General features: G+C 29.9%; 1 protein-coding gene across 1 annotated transcript in view; it reads right to left on the bottom strand.

Annotated features, from left to right (window-relative positions):
• Window positions 1-3,037: 3,037 nt before the first annotated feature.
• The window catches only part of LOC142320891 (maternal embryonic leucine zipper kinase-like), a 54,958-nt gene continuing 40,136 nt past the window's right edge, over window positions 3,038-17,859 (bottom strand). Inside the window, exons 14-16 of the mRNA XM_075358874.1 lie at window positions 14,203-14,404; window positions 5,496-5,553; window positions 3,038-3,131 (exon numbers count right to left, since the gene is read on the bottom strand). Of these exons, the coding sequence (XP_075214989.1) occupies window positions 5,521-5,553; window positions 14,203-14,404 (235 nt within the window). The 3' untranslated portion in view covers window positions 3,038-3,131; window positions 5,496-5,520. The remainder of the gene's footprint in view (window positions 3,132-5,495; window positions 5,554-14,202; window positions 14,405-17,859) is intronic.

The following is a 17,859-nucleotide window of genomic DNA, read 5'->3' as shown; positions in this document are numbered from 1 at the left end:
TATTTGCTTTACATATTCTAATTTTTTAATTCAATTTTAATTTAATTATTTATTTTAAGTTTAATTTAATATTATTTTATTTAAATTTATTTATCCCCTTCCTCTTTTAACTTTCCATTTCCTTTTCCCCGTTTTCCGCGTTCTCCCTTTTTCCCCGCGCGTAAATCGGTCCAGTAGTTTTTTTAGTCTATAGCGAATACACATATCGGAAACATTGCAATGGAATCGTAAAATGTTTAATATAGCGTATGTTGCTTTTACGTCCAACGGATAGCGCTGTTATCACGAAATTTAGTATTTTTTCGATTTGAGCCCCTTAAAATTAAAATTTCGCAAAATCCTTTCTTAGTACACGCCTACTTAAAGATACGAAGGTACTCTGAAAATTTCAAGTATCTACCTATAATAGTTTGGTTGTACGTTGATTATGAATCAGTCAGGACATTCTCTTTTATATAAAAGAAGAGAAGTTATGCATAACTTTTATTTAAAATAGTTTTTATCGTTGTAAAAGTTAGCTCTTGGAATTTCAAATTCAATGAGTGGTTACACAAGAAAATAGGTTTATTCGTTGCCGAGATGTTATTTGTTTGCAAAAAGACGCTTCAGGCAACTGTAATTATTTTGGCTTTTAAGAACGTTTTCTTGTCTATTTCAAGTGCAATCTATTCTTCAAGACTTGTACTATCAAACGGTTAAAAGTTTTAGACCAAAAATTAACGTAAAATTTGTTTAAACTTCTTCGAAAAAATGAGCAAAAAATAGAGCGTGCTCGCGCGGTAGTCGTGGAAGGGGAAGGTGTTCGTTGCGTCGAGCGCGGATAAAGCTGAATTCGCAACTTCAAATCGGCAGAGTGCGAAAAAAATCGTTCTATCTCCGCGAATTTTGGATGGATTGAGACCATTTTTTTTAGAATACCTTAAATGTTTTGAAACAAAATTTATGAAGGTATAAAAGAGTAATATTAATTGGAACCAATCAACTTATATTAATTAGACCGGATTACATAAACACAACAAACAGCGTTTATAAATAGTATTCTGTCTGTGTTTACACAGACAGAATCATAATAATAGAGTGCACTCATGTCCATGAGTTACAACGTATTACAATGATTATTATTTAAATTTATTAGTTTTTTCATCTACAAAAACGAAGAGTGAAGATTGGTAAGTACATAAAAGACGACTATATCTGAAATAATATGTAAAAACTGATATTGCGATTGTTATTATTTTTTCAAGCTACCCCAGTTTAAAAAAGATGGTCTCGATCCGTTTAAAATTCTCGGAGGTAGAGCGATTTTTTCGCACTACGTCGATTTGAAGTTACAAATTGAGCTTTATTCGCGTGCGACTGCCGCGAAGCGCTTCTCCCTCCACGACTACTGCTTAGCACGTTCTATTACGCTCATTTTTTCGGAAATTTAAACAAGTTTTAGATTAATTTTTGATCTAAAACTTTTCACCATTTGAAAGTACAAGTCTTGAAGACTCGACTGTGCTTGAAAAGGTGCGAAAAATTCTTAAAAGTCAAAATAATTACAGTTGTATGAAGCGTCTTTTTATAAACATTTTACAATATCTCAGCAACGAATAAACCTATTTTCTTGTGTAACCACTCATTGAATTCGAAATTCCAAGAGCTACCTTTTACAACAATAAAAATAGTAAAAAAAAAGTTATCTTTGCAATAATTATTGGCTTTCAGTAAAACGGCCATTTTAACGGTTTTTCGGCTTTTTTGCAATAACTAATTAACAAAATTCAACGTTTATGGGCTTAAATTATAGGTATCGCAAATGCCCACAACTTTTATTTATAAGTTTTTTGACTAGGAAGTTTACCTTGGCCTAAAAAATTGAAAAACCGATTTTCACCACGTTAGAACGACCGCCATTTTATCCAGTTACCGAAAATTTTGTCCAGTTGCATATAAACAAGTTATACTTACCTTAATCTGTAAACCTATGTACTTCCCTAAACTCTACTAATATTTACCCAAAAAAATCCCTATTGGCTGGACTACAGTTGCAGCATAATGAATAACAAAGGTTAGTTTGTTTAAGAATATAAGGAAATTAGAATATAAGGAAATTAGAAAATAAGAGGAATATAAGAGAAATAAAGGTTAATATGTAGAAGATAAGTTTTATGATTACAAGGAAATAACATAAAATATTGGATTTTTGCAAGCATTTAAAATTTGTGTAATGGGATCCTCAATGGAGTATGATAATTCATAACAAGCAGATGGTAACCATGAAGTGTAGTGGTGGCAATGAGTTAATCAAGTAATCATCTAGTCATGAAGTTTGTAGTCGGAACCAAACGGTAAGAAACATCATTTTTCAGTCATATAAAAGAGCTGTTTTCATTCATATAAAATAGAATTTGATCATAAATTTTCAATACCAATAAAGAAACATAATCAGAATTCTCTTTTCGGTTTAATGAAATCTTGAATACAAATCCTGTGGCTTTAAATAAATTAATAATGTCAGATTAGGTGAAATTTAATCTTAATGATAGTATTGCCAAAAAATGTTCATTTTTGGAATAATGAAATTCCAAGGCAAGCGAATGAAAACCATTACATAGTGTCAAAGTTACTGTACGATTGTATCTACATTTGGAAATATCGGTCCATATATTTTCAAAAAAGGTCACACTATAACCTTTACTTCTGAGCAGTACTAAGGAATAATTACAGCAACAAAAATGCCTAATGAGATTCTTGGTGAAATTTTATTCCAACAGATTGAGGCCTCAGTGCGTACTACTGAAGATAAAATTAACATTTTGAGAAACGTGTTTCCTGGACAATTCATTTCCCACAGTGAAGGAAATAAAGTAAATTACACTTACTTTATTCTATTGAGAGAGGTCACTTACAAAATGTAGCGTTTAAAAAAAAAGTGAAATCTAATAATTTGCATTTAACTATAAAATCACTATGAGTCATATTCTAATACCACACTCTGCATCAGTTTATTTCCAAATTAAACATTTTAGTATAAAATAAATTTTTATTTAATTCAACATATATTATTTGAAATATTAACTGAATATAAATTAGTAATAATCCAAGTTTTAATTTCAGGCCAATGAAACTCTTGATCCAGTGGATGCCTGCGAAGAGAGAAAAATATGGATTAACGGTGATTTAGATGTAGTAAAACGTTTATTTTTAGGAATGAGATACATAAAATACTTGACATTGAAAAACTAGGACATTGAAAAACAAAAATAAGAAAATGTTTATATTCTGAAGCGACTGAATTATATTGATATTCAGTCTAAACTATTACAGCTGTAAATAATATTTGTTAAATCCAGTAAAATAATTTTTAATTGTTGTCTTTTTTACCTCTTTTATTTAATCACTTCAGTGTAAAAAACAGATTATCACTGCTGCTATTAAATGCCACAGATTATGATATTTATACCTCTCTTACTGGGATTAAAAAAGAAATGGAAGAAATATTAAAACTGCTGCAAAAAATGAAATAATTTTGTATCTAAAGTTATTTTCTTTTTCAATGATCTTAAGGCTAATTTTAACATACCGTATTGTTTCACTGAAGCATATATTATAAGCAAAAGTCTTTTCTTCCACTTAACCTTTTTACAACAGAAAGGGGTGAAACATTAAAACATAAATACTGCTTAAACAGCACAACAAAGATGATCATGTATGTACCTTATGTTCTTAAACGGAGATTGTACTTCTACATACATTATTACGTTCATTGTACTTTAAAAATTATTTATTTTCAGTTATCTGACAAGACAAGATACATATCACTGAAAACAGGTAAGAAAAGATATTCATGCAAACATACAATCAGCACAATGGAATGCGTTTCCATCCACATAAAAAACCACTTACCTTTATGGAGTCTCAAAAACAAATTGACCGATTAACCATACTCTTTCATATATATGTGCTTTAAATTATTATCCTTGTCCAGCAATGAATGGTTGATTCTCTTTTATTAGTATTACGTGAAAGATCATGGTTATGGCCCAAGGGATAAAAGAATTTACATCATTATTAACCTCCTCAACATTTGATTTAACTAATCTAAGACAGCGTGACAGGTATAATGTAAATAAATCCTTATCACCATATGTAACAGTTACTTCTTTAATTTTTCTCAGATTGCTTATCAATAAGCTTGACATTATAAAGTAAAAGAGTAAAAATATTTTATTGATTATATTATATTCTATTTTTAAATATTAAACATTTAAAAAATTTTGAGGCGAACTAAAAGAGAAATGGGATAATTCCTTAGTAAAGGCAGTTAATTTTATACAGATTTGAATACTAGATCATGGATACTGGTGTTCTTTGGTGGTTGGGTTTCAATTAACCAAACATTTCAGGAATGGTTGACCTGTGACTACATATACATACATGTATATTCATTCTATCTACTATAGCATGTTTAAATTTTACTGGAATTTAACTAATATTTTTGGAGCTTCTTGAACCACAAATTCTATATCTAATATATATATTATATATGTATATACCAGGTGAACATTTGAAACGTTATCACATTTATTATTCAACAGCTATCAGTCCCATCGTACTTCTGTTTGCAGTAATGTATATTATTCTCAGGGGGAACTTTTTTAAAATTATTTTCAAAGGGGTGGACCCACCCTCTTTGCTACACCTATCCCAACTCAAAAATCTTAAATGGCAATGGTAACATTTAATTACAGTAATTGACAACCCGAAAAAAGTAATGAATTTTGGTGAAAAGAAAATTAAAATTTTCCCACCCCTTCGCTCGGTAGGTGTGAAAAACCATTTGAGATAGTAATTCTTTTAAGTTTCAGTCCAACAAAAATATCTATAAAATTACATGATATTTGTTCTTAAACCGTTTGAAATAATAGTAATTTATGGATTAAGACTGTGAAAATTATTTTTTAAATTACCAACACAAAGTTTTGCTCTTAAATGTTTTCTAAATTTTCAAGGGTTTAAAACTTATTTTTTTAAAATGAGATGAGATTAGCTTGTAACACCTCATTGGAAGGCCCTTTGAATGACAAGTAATTTGTTACAAATAAAATAAAAATTGGTACACTGGTATTGGTTACGATTAAAAATGTGGTTTTTTAGGTTACGTTGGGATAGTGTTACTGATCCAAAGCATTAGGTCTGAAATCATCCTTTCTCGTTAAAAGAATGGATTTTAAATACTTCCAGTATTGAAAAAACATACCGGTAAACACAGCATTATAACATCAGTTAAACATACGAAAAACCAATAATAAGGTACCTACTTCTTTGCCGGTAACATGTTGAAAAATTAATTACCATATAAACTAATAATTAAATAAAAACTAATTGATAAATGAGTAATTGTTAATCAAAAAAATAAAGCTTAAGTCATTCCATAATTAATTTCGTTATGAAAGTTTTTAATAATAAGAATCCTTAAGAAATAATAAATTAAATTAATTTTGTTTTACCTCAATAAAATGAAAGTTTCAATTTTTAAATCATTTGTTCAAAATGATTCCTATTTTCCTGTAAACAATAATAAAATCTTTCTTGAAATTCACATCTTACTTTTATTAAAGTTTCTTTAGTTACATCTGTACACGTTCTATAATTTTATTTTTGAACTCGTGTAAGTTAACACGAACATCTTTATAAATTATTGATTTTAAATGACCCCACAAAAAGGTCCACTAAGATCAGCAGATCTTACCGACCATTCAACTGTTTCTCGTCTACCTATCCAATTCCCAGGAAACATTCGGCCCAACCATTGTTGAACTAAAAAAGCTGGAAAAAGATTTTGCCCTAATTTTTGGGCGTCGGGTAAAATTAAGCCACAGTATAACTCTTGGGACCCTAAGGAATAAATTTAGCGATTTTATATGAAATCTGACCTGAAAAAAACATCTCAAAACTGTAATCTTTGAAAACGTTTGGTTAAAAACAAAAGTTTGGGGATGAAAAAAGTTATTTTTTGTTTGGCATAAAAGAGCTTTATTAAACGGGTAATAAATTTAAAAAAAATTTTAAACAAAATTTGTAGAGAATTTAATTTTGACTAAAACGGTTTATAGAGACTAAATACAAACAAGATTTTCGAAGTTTATTAGAAACAAAATATAGTAAAATGAGACAGATTTTAAGTAGCTATATTAAACAAAACAAAAGAATTAAATACAAACATAAAAAATAAAATCAACTTAACAAACAAATAAATAGCTGTAATTTGTCCTCCACCATAGTGGATTGCACTGTCCAATGATCAATGTTTTTTGGTGACTCCATATTTTAACCGAGTTGATTTTGTATATCAGTTGTACCGAACTGAGAATTCTAACAACTAACTACTCTTGTATTACACTTTTGTTCATAAATAATGATCTCCAATGTTCTCGCAGGTTATAGGGGAAAACTTTCACCAGCCGACACTTGCTAACGAAGCGTTTCCAAACATTTGTTTATATGAACTTTCTATATGCGCGTGCGCATTAGTTAGAATCATTAAATTAAACAAACAAAAAATATTATATTTAAGTAAAATGATAAATGTTTTAAATTATGTTGTGTATGTAAGCCGTGCATCAGAAAAAAGTCGCGTGGCGGAAAGTCCTACAACTGTGTTGTCAGTTTTTTTTTTAATAATAATAGTCTTATAATTTTAAATAATGAAAAGGAATTTTTATGAAAATAACAGTTACCAAGATATAAGAGATTAAAAAATTGAAGTGGCCGAAATTTTAAAATTTGTGGATGTGATTTACCAAATTTTTTTTTACTTAAAATTTTGGTAAACATATACATCAAATATAATTATGATTTTTTATTCAGCTCTTGATATACAGTGTCCTTTAAAGGTGAGACCAAACTCTAGGAGAAGTGATTCTACTTAACATACTGAAGAAAAGATAGGTCCGAAAACGCATATTTTTCTGTCTGTCCGCCATTTTGACTTTTTTAAGAAAAACATTTTTTTCAAGAAAGTTGGAGATAGTTTAAAATAAAGTACAAAATTTTATAGTATAAAATATTATTGTATTTTATAAGTACATTCTTCATTGGCAAATTTCAAAATGGCGGTCATTTCAATTTTTCCATCTTAAATATCTTAGGAATTATTTAATTAATCAGTTTGTGTTGTATTATAAAAATTATGAAGCATTTTTTTGTGAACAAAACGACACCTATTTCGTAAAAATCCGACGACAAACAGTTATAGTAAAGCGTAAGCCTAAATCCTGCTATATTCCTCGGTAATGATGAAAGGTGACATTGTGAGGACGATGTGAAAGGCTATGTGAAATTGTATATTTGTGTATTCATTGAAATGAATAATAAGAATGGAATCCTTATTTAATCTTGTGCCAGTTAAGAATAAGAATGGAATGACACATTTTTTTTACATCTACAGTGGTCAGGAACAGTTGTACATTTTACATTCAACATTAATCAGCATTATGAACTGGGTTGCAAAGTGGAACGTTTAGCTTCATCTATACTGATAATTAGGCAGCTCCTGAAGCTGCCTTAATTTGAGCTGGATATGCGAATAGTACTAGATGTGCTCACTCACTCTGTTTTTAATAAAGCAAAGTTCATCAAGTTACAGGATAACATAACAGTAATCAGAACTGCTGATGCAAATTATGAGTGTCTTTCACTTATATACTTTAAACAGGCCATCAATCCAACACAAAAAACCATGCGTACTACCATACAAAGAGACATTTAATCTGTTGGGATTTTCAGAATACAACATGCTATCGAGTCAGTTTGCAGAAGGTAATGTCTTGTCCCGCTTACTGCAGTAACGAAGAGGCTAAAAATAAAAGCAGCACCGTGCCTTTTCTTAAGCTCTTACACTCAGTAACCAAACTGAAGCACTGACCCGGCCAGAAGTGCTCAAAATTGGTTCAGTGGGCTGCTAACAAATCTTCCAATCCTGAACTTAACGATAATGTATGGCGCTGATTCAGACTGAGGAAACACTATTAAAAATTGTACTTTTTTATGTCTGTAATATTTTTCCAGTCTAAAATAGATTTTTTTTCATTTTTTTCTCAATATTTACTTTTTAAAAAAAAATATTCATAATACATTTTGTTCTAGTATTGCTGGTTATTTTATTTATTTCTCTGATTTTACATGGAAGCCAAAGGCTGCTCTTTGACACTTCAAATGCTTATAATAGCCAAAATAAAAATATTTTTCATTTCAGATTAGGCTGGCTTAAATTTTGGAACCGATATTTATACTAGTATGCATTTATTACCGTAGTACTTTGCTGTTATAATTGGCTATAACCTTTTAACTCTGAACTTGATTTTCTCAAAATAAAGTTTTTGTCACTTTTACTCCTTGGCTTTTCAGCCATTCAGTTTGAATAACCTAAGAGCTAAGTAAAGGAAATAAATGGTTCTGCTTAAAATTTCAACGTTACTGGATAAAAATACAGATATAAAGTAAACGAAATTCAACTTCGTTACCAAGGAAAAGTGATAGTTCTACTAATTAAGATGTAAGATTATCTATTAAAAACTACAGGGTGTTTCATAATGTTCTTCGGAGTTTTGAAAACTCATTAACAAAAAACTATTTCACTCATAAGAATAAAACACGTACTGTACAAAAGAGTACTTCAAATATTTTTTTTCACATATACTAAGCGGTTAGTAAACTATTTGCTCGCTAGACGTCGACAGTAGAGAAAATGACTGCCACAGGAAGCGAGAAGTCGTTTTGTGTGTTAGAATTTCACTTGTCAAAGTCAGTAATTTCTGTGTAACATGTGTTTCGGTTGAAATTTCGTAAGGAGCCACCCCGTAACAATTCAATTTGTGCATGGTATAAACAATTCAGTGAAACTGGTTGCTTGTGCAAGTGAAAATCAACTGGTCGTCCATCAACCTCAGAAATCATGTCGAACGAGTGCGTGTAAGTTTCATTCGCAGCCCGTCAATATCAACTGCGGCTGCAGGCAGAGAATTAGGAATTCCAAAAACAACAGTGTAGAGAGTTCTCCGTAAATGTTTATTATGCAAACCGTACCATTTTCAATTAATCCAGCATCTTTCTGATGGAGATATAACACGTAGGCTTGATTTTTGTTTACAGTTACAGGAAAAGATGTTAGATGAAGGTTTTCTAAACATGATCATTTTCAGCGATGAAGCTACTTTCCATATTAGCGGCAAAGTAAACCGTCATAACGTGCAAGTTTGGGGAACTGAAAACCCAAACGCTTATGTGGAACACATTCAGGATTCTCTGAAAGTAAACGTTTTTTGTGCAATCTCTTGTGAGGCAGTGTATGGGCCGTTCTTTTTTATGGAAACGACAGTAACCGTCATGATATACTGGATATGTTACAATTATGGCTTATGCCTCAACTACTCAATGACTTCATTTTCCAGCAAGATGGTTGTCCTGCCTGTTTTCATAACGAGGTTCGACAGTACCTTAACACAACATTACCTCGACGCTGGATAGGGCGTGCATCTAAAGAAGACCAACACATTATGCTTTGGCCACCAAGATCACCAGACCTCACGCCATGTGATTTCTTTCTCTGGGGTTACGTGAAAAATAAGGTGTTTATCCCACCAATGCCGCACGATATCGCTGAGCTAAAGGATCGCATAACCAATGCAATCAACTCTATCGAAAATGACATGTTAGAACGAGTTTGGCAAGAGCAAGCCTTTCGTGTTAATGTGTGCCGTGTCACCAGAGGAGCACATATTGAACATTTATAGATTTTAAAAAACTGTTTGAGTGAAATTTAAAAATAAAAGTTAAATAAGAGTTAAATTTAAGTAAGTGAAATACTTTTTTGTACTGAATTTTTGTAACTCCTAAGAACATTATGAAACGCCCTGTATATTGTGAATATTATTTAATTAAATAAAAATGTAGCAAATAATCTTTAAAAAAATACATCTGTAATAATATTTAATATAGATAAAAAATTATTTTTTATTAATGTTTTTAAATGGACTTCTCTCAATACTTCTTTTAAATGAATAAAAATGGTATTATTAAAGAAAAATATAAATAAAAAAAAAATTGTATTAATAAAAAAAGAAGAAAAGTCTAATTCAATCAATTAGAAATAATTAAGTATCAAATGTTTATAAATGACTTCTAAGCATGATGACTTGCACACTGGATAAACTCCTGTTTCATAGATATTCATAATATTACAAAAATGGTTCAATAACTGTATTAAATACAATAAGTGATATTCAAAAATTTCACTATCATTAAAAAAGGGTAGTTGGAAAAACACATGGGTTGTAGGTCAGACAATACAAATGTCTATTGATGATTAAAAACATATATTCATAAAAATATTTCATTGACATTTATACAAATGCAGAGTTAGATAAAAATGTATAAAAACATGAATATAAAGGTTGGTATATGTTTTTAATGAAATATTTTCTTATTGCACAAGTAAAACAACTAAGTTAAAATAGTCAGTAAATAAATTAAACCTAACATATTGTACAAAACATAAGCATAAAACACAACACACACATACATTAAACATCTGCATGTATATACTCATTTAAATTTACTTAATTTAAACAGAACCCTTTTAATAAATATAATATGAAATTGTAAAAAATAATACTGAAAAAATACAGTTAACAGAAATAAGTAAATGCAATAATAGAAAACAAAAATTATAAAAATGACAAATAAAAAACCTAACAGAATAATAATACATAAACAAATAAAAAAATTAAAAATAATTTTACTTCTGAGTTTATCAAATCATTAATATAGTGTTAAATACAATCAAATCACTATTCTAGTACAATATTAGATGGTTGCAAAATTTATTTTGTTATAAATAACTGAAGAGTAATTATTTATTTATTTTTTTTAAATGAAACAAGAATTGAAAAGTTCCAATCCAACAATTGTAATCCTTAAAAAAAGTTACAATAATAAAAGTTTTTCAATATTATTTCTTCCTGAAAAAAAAATAATTTCCTTGTTTTAAATACAGTTAGTTAACGTAGAATTCATTCAACAAATTTTAAAACACTCATAGCATAATTTCATATATATATGAATATTAAAAGATTCACCCTAAATACTTCAAATGTAAAATTAGCGTAAAAAGATAATAAATAAAAGACCTTTAATATGTTGTGGCATCTTGCAGATAATAACATAGTCATCACTCTACCCACTGTACACAATTTATTTCTGGTTTCAGTCTTTGAATTTCCATATTTTTAGATTAACCTGTTTTTTTTTTTAAATAAAATTTTTGTCAATTGGCAAGGTACGAGGTATGTGAATTAAATAATGAGAATATGTTTCTATCAGAGAAAACAGTGAGAACTGATTGTGAGTTCTTCAGCAGATACCTTGGATGTGTTTAAATCTGCATGACAAACACTCTTGAGCATTCAGCTAATTGCAAGTCATTTTTTAGTTCAGTACTATATTTATTGTGTTTTGACATTTTTAGTAAAATTGAAAAAAACACTAATAAATATTTTCAAAAGCTTGCTGAAAATTACAGGGATGATTATATATCTCGTGCATATGTGTTTCGGTGATACAAAGATTCAGTGAAGGACATCAGAACATGGAATATGAATGCCTTGAACAACCTTCCAAATCAAGATTTGAAATGTAGAGAACATTTTCCAGATAGTTTGAGAAGACCCTGACTCAGTATCCAAATGATGTCTGAAATTGTGAATATAGATAAAGACACTGTGTAAAAAATTTTTTATATAGATTTCAGCATGAAAAAAGTTGGTGCCATGATGTCCCTATGCTTTTCACACCAAAGCAAAAAGGACATCACAAGGAAATCTACAATGACGTGGTGAAGCAGCTTGATGCCAGCCCAATCTTTTTTTAAAAAAAACATTTATGATAAAACTGGATGTTCTATCCAGTTGAAATGAAACATGGGTCAATGGCCAGGAAAAGTCATCATGAATGAAAACATTTTTCAAAGAAAGTCCAAATTAAAAGCTATGTTCATTTTTTTTTTTATTTCAAGGGTGTTAATTTGGAAGAATGGGTTCCAGAAGGCAGATCACTGAACCATTACTACTATAAGGAAATTTTGACAAAGCTGAGAGAAAGTTGTGGAAAAATGGTATCATTCTTCATCGGGACAATGTGCCTCCTTTCACAGCATTTTCTGTAAAGCAGTTTTGGCTGACAAACACACACATTGCTACATTTGAACATCCTTCATAATCACCAGACTTGGCATCATATCATTTTTTCTTTTCCTATGTGAAATCTGTTTTTAATGAGTCACTTGATGCAGTAAAAAAGAAAATGACAGATACGTAAAAAAAACCAGACAGAAACTGATGTGCTATATGCCTTTTACTGGTGGAAAGCAAGACTGCTTCGTCAGTGTATAAATGTAAATGGGGACTATATTGAAGGAGATAAATATTTTAATTGTAATATATATAAATAAAGGTGAGTTAGTGTTATGACCTCATTATTTAAAATGAACACACCTCATATGTTAATATTATACAGAGCACTACATATTTTATGTTTTTATTAAAAGATTAGTCATATTACTATTAGTAGATCAATACAGCTATATATTTTTTCAAATTTAGGTATGGGATTTTTCCATAAAATGAAAATCATCAGAATTATGAAGTTACAAAGAACTGTAACGTCATTTTTAATAAAATGGATTTTTTTTTTGTATGTTCTGAAACTTTACATTAGTATGATAGAAGCTTTAGATCTTTTCCCATAATGTGTATTATTTTCCATAATTTGTTTTTCTGTTTTTTCTTCGTATTATTTATTTCAACATAATTTTATGTAATTAACATAGAAATAAAAAAATATTTTATTGAAAATTATTATATTATCATTAACCAGAAATTTAAACAACACATTAAATTTCTCTAGAAAGTTAATGTGCTGTTTGTCAGAGGATGCATAGCCATTATGGCTTATCCCATAACTTCATAAGTCCATCCTTGACTTAGGTTGGTTTTTTGACAGACAAGAATAAAATAGAGAGTTTCATTTTAGCATGTTGCAGACAAAATATTAGCTTTAAAGTTAATTTTATGTTATCCCTTGTAATCCTATAAATGTAGAATTAGTTTCTACATTTTATATGTATTAAAGATAACTGTTACCTGATAAGGTCTTTTTTATTTTTATACAACCATACAGTTCTGTATTTCATTTTGCTTTAGACATTGCACATATTCATAAAGAACTTGACATAAACAAAAATTTAATTAATCCAAAAAATTTTCAATAAAATTATTAATACAATACAACTGTGTGAAGAACCTGACTCTTTCCTGTAGATCATTCTATTATCTGTGGTGCAACAAAGATAACCATCTAATTCTAAATAATATGTTTGATTTACAGTTTGTGGTGAAAAATATTAAAAAACAATCAGCAGCGATACTTTTCATTTAATAGTGTATTGTTTATAACTTGATGACCCATTAACAAGAGAAGTGAGAAGAAAGGACTCGTTTACTACCATGAGAGAAGTACAGAATATGTTTACCTCCAGTTATACATTCAGGAAGCACACAAAATTTGATTATCAGTTACTTGTATTTAGAAGTACGGGATAAACATTGCAATAACATGTGATGTTGATGCAATATATGATTGACGGGATAATTTATGTACTTAAAATAGCAAAGACAAATGGTTAGCTCAGTTCTTTGTAAGGGAGCTCACTCAAGTGTTTATCATCATTCAAATAGGAACATTACTTGTGATCAGTAGTTTATGTCTGTGCCCCATGGAATAGAACTTCTCAGAAAAATAGAAATAGAAAAATAGCCAGAAAAACAGCTATCAATTTAATGTTATAACTTAACTAGTTTTAATATTACAAAAAAAAGTGTTCAACTCAAAGAAACCAAGAAAAAGCAAAAATCTGCTACTACTTGTTATGTATTCCTTTACATAATTCATTTCTTTCTCATATTTATTTTTTTTTTTTTTTGAGGAGTAAAATAGTAACAATTACCTTATATAAATTATTACAACGATGTTAATGTATAATACTGTCATTAAAATATTTATTATTACTTGTTTAATATAAAACTCTAGAACATTAGTAAATTTGTATCATTGTTCATTATATATATAAATGAAATAGTAAGTACATTATTAATCACTAACAGTAAGGCTGAGAATTTCCTCACAGATCTTTTTATAACACCAAGCATCACCCTTCAAACGTTTACGTTGTACAACTACTAAAGCTGGAGAATTAGTAGTATTGCCTGCAGGAGATGGTACTAGACAAACTTCCAATTCAAATGATAATTTACATCGTTTCTCATATTTCTCACCTCCTTCTAGTTTACCTCTGATCGTGTAACTGTAAAAAATGTAAGTTATAAAATAAAAAATTAATGTATTTAGTATAAAAGTTTCAACTAGTAATAACGTTATCAAAAAGTAGAATCATAAAACTTAAATGAAGTGGGCTGTAATCTGGGATGAATTCTGTTTGTATTATTGTATTATTCAGTACTGTAAAGTGCAGTATTCATCAGTAGTACTCACAACTGCTGAATATTCATATAATTAGGTTAAGTATTTTTCATGTTTATTACATCAGTTCAAAAATTGCAAATGTTAGGTTTATACACGCACTGCATGGTATTTTAGTGAATAACTGTGGCTGCTGGTTATAATACGGTTAAGTGGACTGTATAATAAATTGACACAGTTTGAATGTAACTAAAAATTACGACATTTTTATTGTCATATTGACACTGATTGTAATTGAATACTGGTACACTTTGTGATAAAAAATAACTGACCAACTTCATGTCCACTTCACTAACCCAACTGAGCGAGCAACACACATAAACAAAGGAGTGCGAGAACTTCCATTACACCATCCACACCGACATGCATGTATATACAGAAAAATATACAACAAACTGCCTTGGACATATGGTTGTTAAATTGTTTATTCTTTTACCTTATTTTCAAAATGGCTAAAAAAAATTACGGTAGAGTTGAAAGATCTGACAATGAATGACTCCTATCCTATTTTTTTCCTTTTTATACTTCCTGAACTATACACTGCAGTTAATATTACCTTTGTCTTTCCATTTCAATTCACTTCACAATCCAATTATATCCATTCTGTTTATCTTTATCTCTTTTCCAAAAAATTGTCTAACTTACCTGCTTGCAGAATAATTCTTATATGTAAAAAGGTTTACAAAAAGAAAAATTACAAAATACAAAAAATTATTTTTGTTAATTACAAAATTGCAAAGAGAAAAAGTTGGGATGATTTTCTTCCTGATAACTTCAACAGAATCTGATGAAAGGCAATCGAATAAGTTTTTCATATATACTCGTAATATAGCCAGTTGCCACACATCAGAATGTAGGAATGTAGAAGCACTTTTAATAGTGGCCAAAAGAGCTGGAATAGGAGTTCTTTTTACAGCACCTGTAATGATTTTCATGGCCTGATTTAGAACTAGTTCTAGGACAGATGTCTCAGCAGTTATAAGGTTCTCACTACCACACAGGATCATTGTTTTTTTATCAATCCTAAAGGTGTCATTTAGAATAGACAGTGAGCTACTCCATTTCTTATCAGATGAGCATTTGAAAATACTTAACTTATCCTTTACTTTGCTGCGACGCAGTCAATATGATTCTTCCACATCATATTCCTGTTGAGCTACATACCCAAATATTTGGGGTTATCACTTTCCACAGTGTTAAAATTTCCATACTTCAGGGTGATTTCTGACACAGAGTGAGCCAATGAGAAGATATCATAAAATGTTTTTCTATGCTCATTCATATGATTTTCAGCAGCCCAGTTGTGTAATTCCTCATTTAAATTTAAGAATAATTTATTCACCTGTAACTATAAAACACTAAAAATACACAACTGATTATAAAATGTAATTTTTTTTTTTTTTGTCTTCAGTCATTTGACTGGTTTGATGCAGCTCTCCAAGATTCCCTATCTAGTGCTAGTCGTTTCATTTCAGTATACCCTCTACATCCTACATCCCCAACAATTTGTTTTACATACTCCAAACGTGGTCTGCCTACACAATTTTTTCCTTCTACCTGTCCTTCCAATATTAAAGCGACTGTTCCAGGATGCCTTAGTATGTGGCCTATAAGTCTGTCTCTTCTTTTAACTATATTTTTCCAAATGCTTCTTTCTTCATCTATTTGCCGCAATACCTCTACATTTGTCACTTTATCCACCCATCTGATTTTTAACATTCTCCTATAACACCACATTTCAAAAGCTTCTAATCTTTTCTTCTCAGATACTCCGATTGTCCAAGTTTCACTTCCATATAAAGCGACACTCCAAACATACACTTTCAAAAATCTTTTCCTGACATTTAAATTCATTTTTGATGTAAACAAATTATATTTCTTACTGAAGGCTCGTTTAGCTTGTGCTATTCGGCATTTTATATCGCTCCTGCTTCGTCCATCTTTAGTAATTTTACTTCCCAAATAACAAAATTCTTCTACCTCCATAATCTTTTCTCCTCCTATTTTCACATTCAGTGGTCCATCTTTGTTATTTCTACTACATTTCATTACTTTTGTTTTGTTCTTGTTTATTTTCATGCGATAGTTTTTGCGTAGGACTTCATCTATGCCGTTCATTGTTTCTTCTAAATCCTTTTTACTCTCGGCTAGAATTACTATATCATCAGCAAATCGTAGCATCTTTATCTTTTCACCTTGTACTGTTACTCCGAATCTAAATTGTTCTTTCACATCATTAACTGCTAGTTCCATGTAAAGATTAAAAAGTAACAGAGATAGGGAACATCCTTGTCGGACTCCCTTTCTTATTAGGGCTTCTTTCTTATGTTCTTCAATTGTTATTGTTGCTGTTTGGTTCCTGTACATGTTAGCAATTGTTCTTCTATCTCTGTATTTGAACCCCAATTTTTTTAAAACGCTGAACATTTTATTCCAATCTACGTTATCGAAAGCCTTTTCTAGGTCTATAAACGCCAAGTATGTTGGTTTGTTTTTCTTTAATCTTCCTTCTACTATTAATCTGAGGCCTAAAATTGCTTCCCTTGTCCCTATACTTTTCCTGAAACCAAATTGGTCTTCTCCTAACACTTCTTCCACTCTCCTCTCAATTCTTCTGTATAAAATTCTAGTTAAGATTTTTGATGCATGACTAGTTAAACTAATTGTTCTATATTCTTCACATTTATCTGCCCCTGCTTTCTTTGGTATCATAACTATAACACTTTTTTTGAAGTCTGACGGAAATTCCCCTTTTTCATAAATATTACACACCAGTTTGTATAATCTATCAATCGCTTCCTCACCTGCACTGCCCAGTAATTCTACAGGTATTCCGTCTATTCCAGGAGCCTTTCTGCCATTTAAATCTTTAAAAATGTAAATCTTTTAAAATGTAATTAATTTTCCAAAACTCGAATAAAAGAAACGGAATTAGCACAAATGGTTTTACAGGCTCAAAAAATAAAGGAGAATGAGTTAATTGGATTATACTCAAGCATTCAATAACGTAGGCTTATGGGTAATTATTTATTTTTACATTGACCTGGCTGTATTTGAAAACTATGAATACATAGCAAACAATATAGCTATATAATTTCTTGATATGATGCTAAGGTAGGTTACTCATTTCCTGAGTTATAATACAAGGCTTGTCCGTGCTTATTTTTACAATAAATAAAATTATGACAGATTATAAACTATGTTATATGTCAGACAAAAATAATGTTAGTAAAATTATCGTTTAGCGTTTGTTCGCTGATGTAATTATAATACTTGTTG

This window comes from Lycorma delicatula, chromosome 3 (assembly GCF_047948215.1).
Source record: "Lycorma delicatula isolate Av1 chromosome 3, ASM4794821v1, whole genome shotgun sequence".
NCBI classification, from domain to species: domain Eukaryota; kingdom Metazoa; phylum Arthropoda; class Insecta; order Hemiptera; family Fulgoridae; genus Lycorma; species Lycorma delicatula.
Note: the sequence above shows the minus strand (reverse complement) of the source record. Positions and strands in the feature narration are given on the sequence as shown.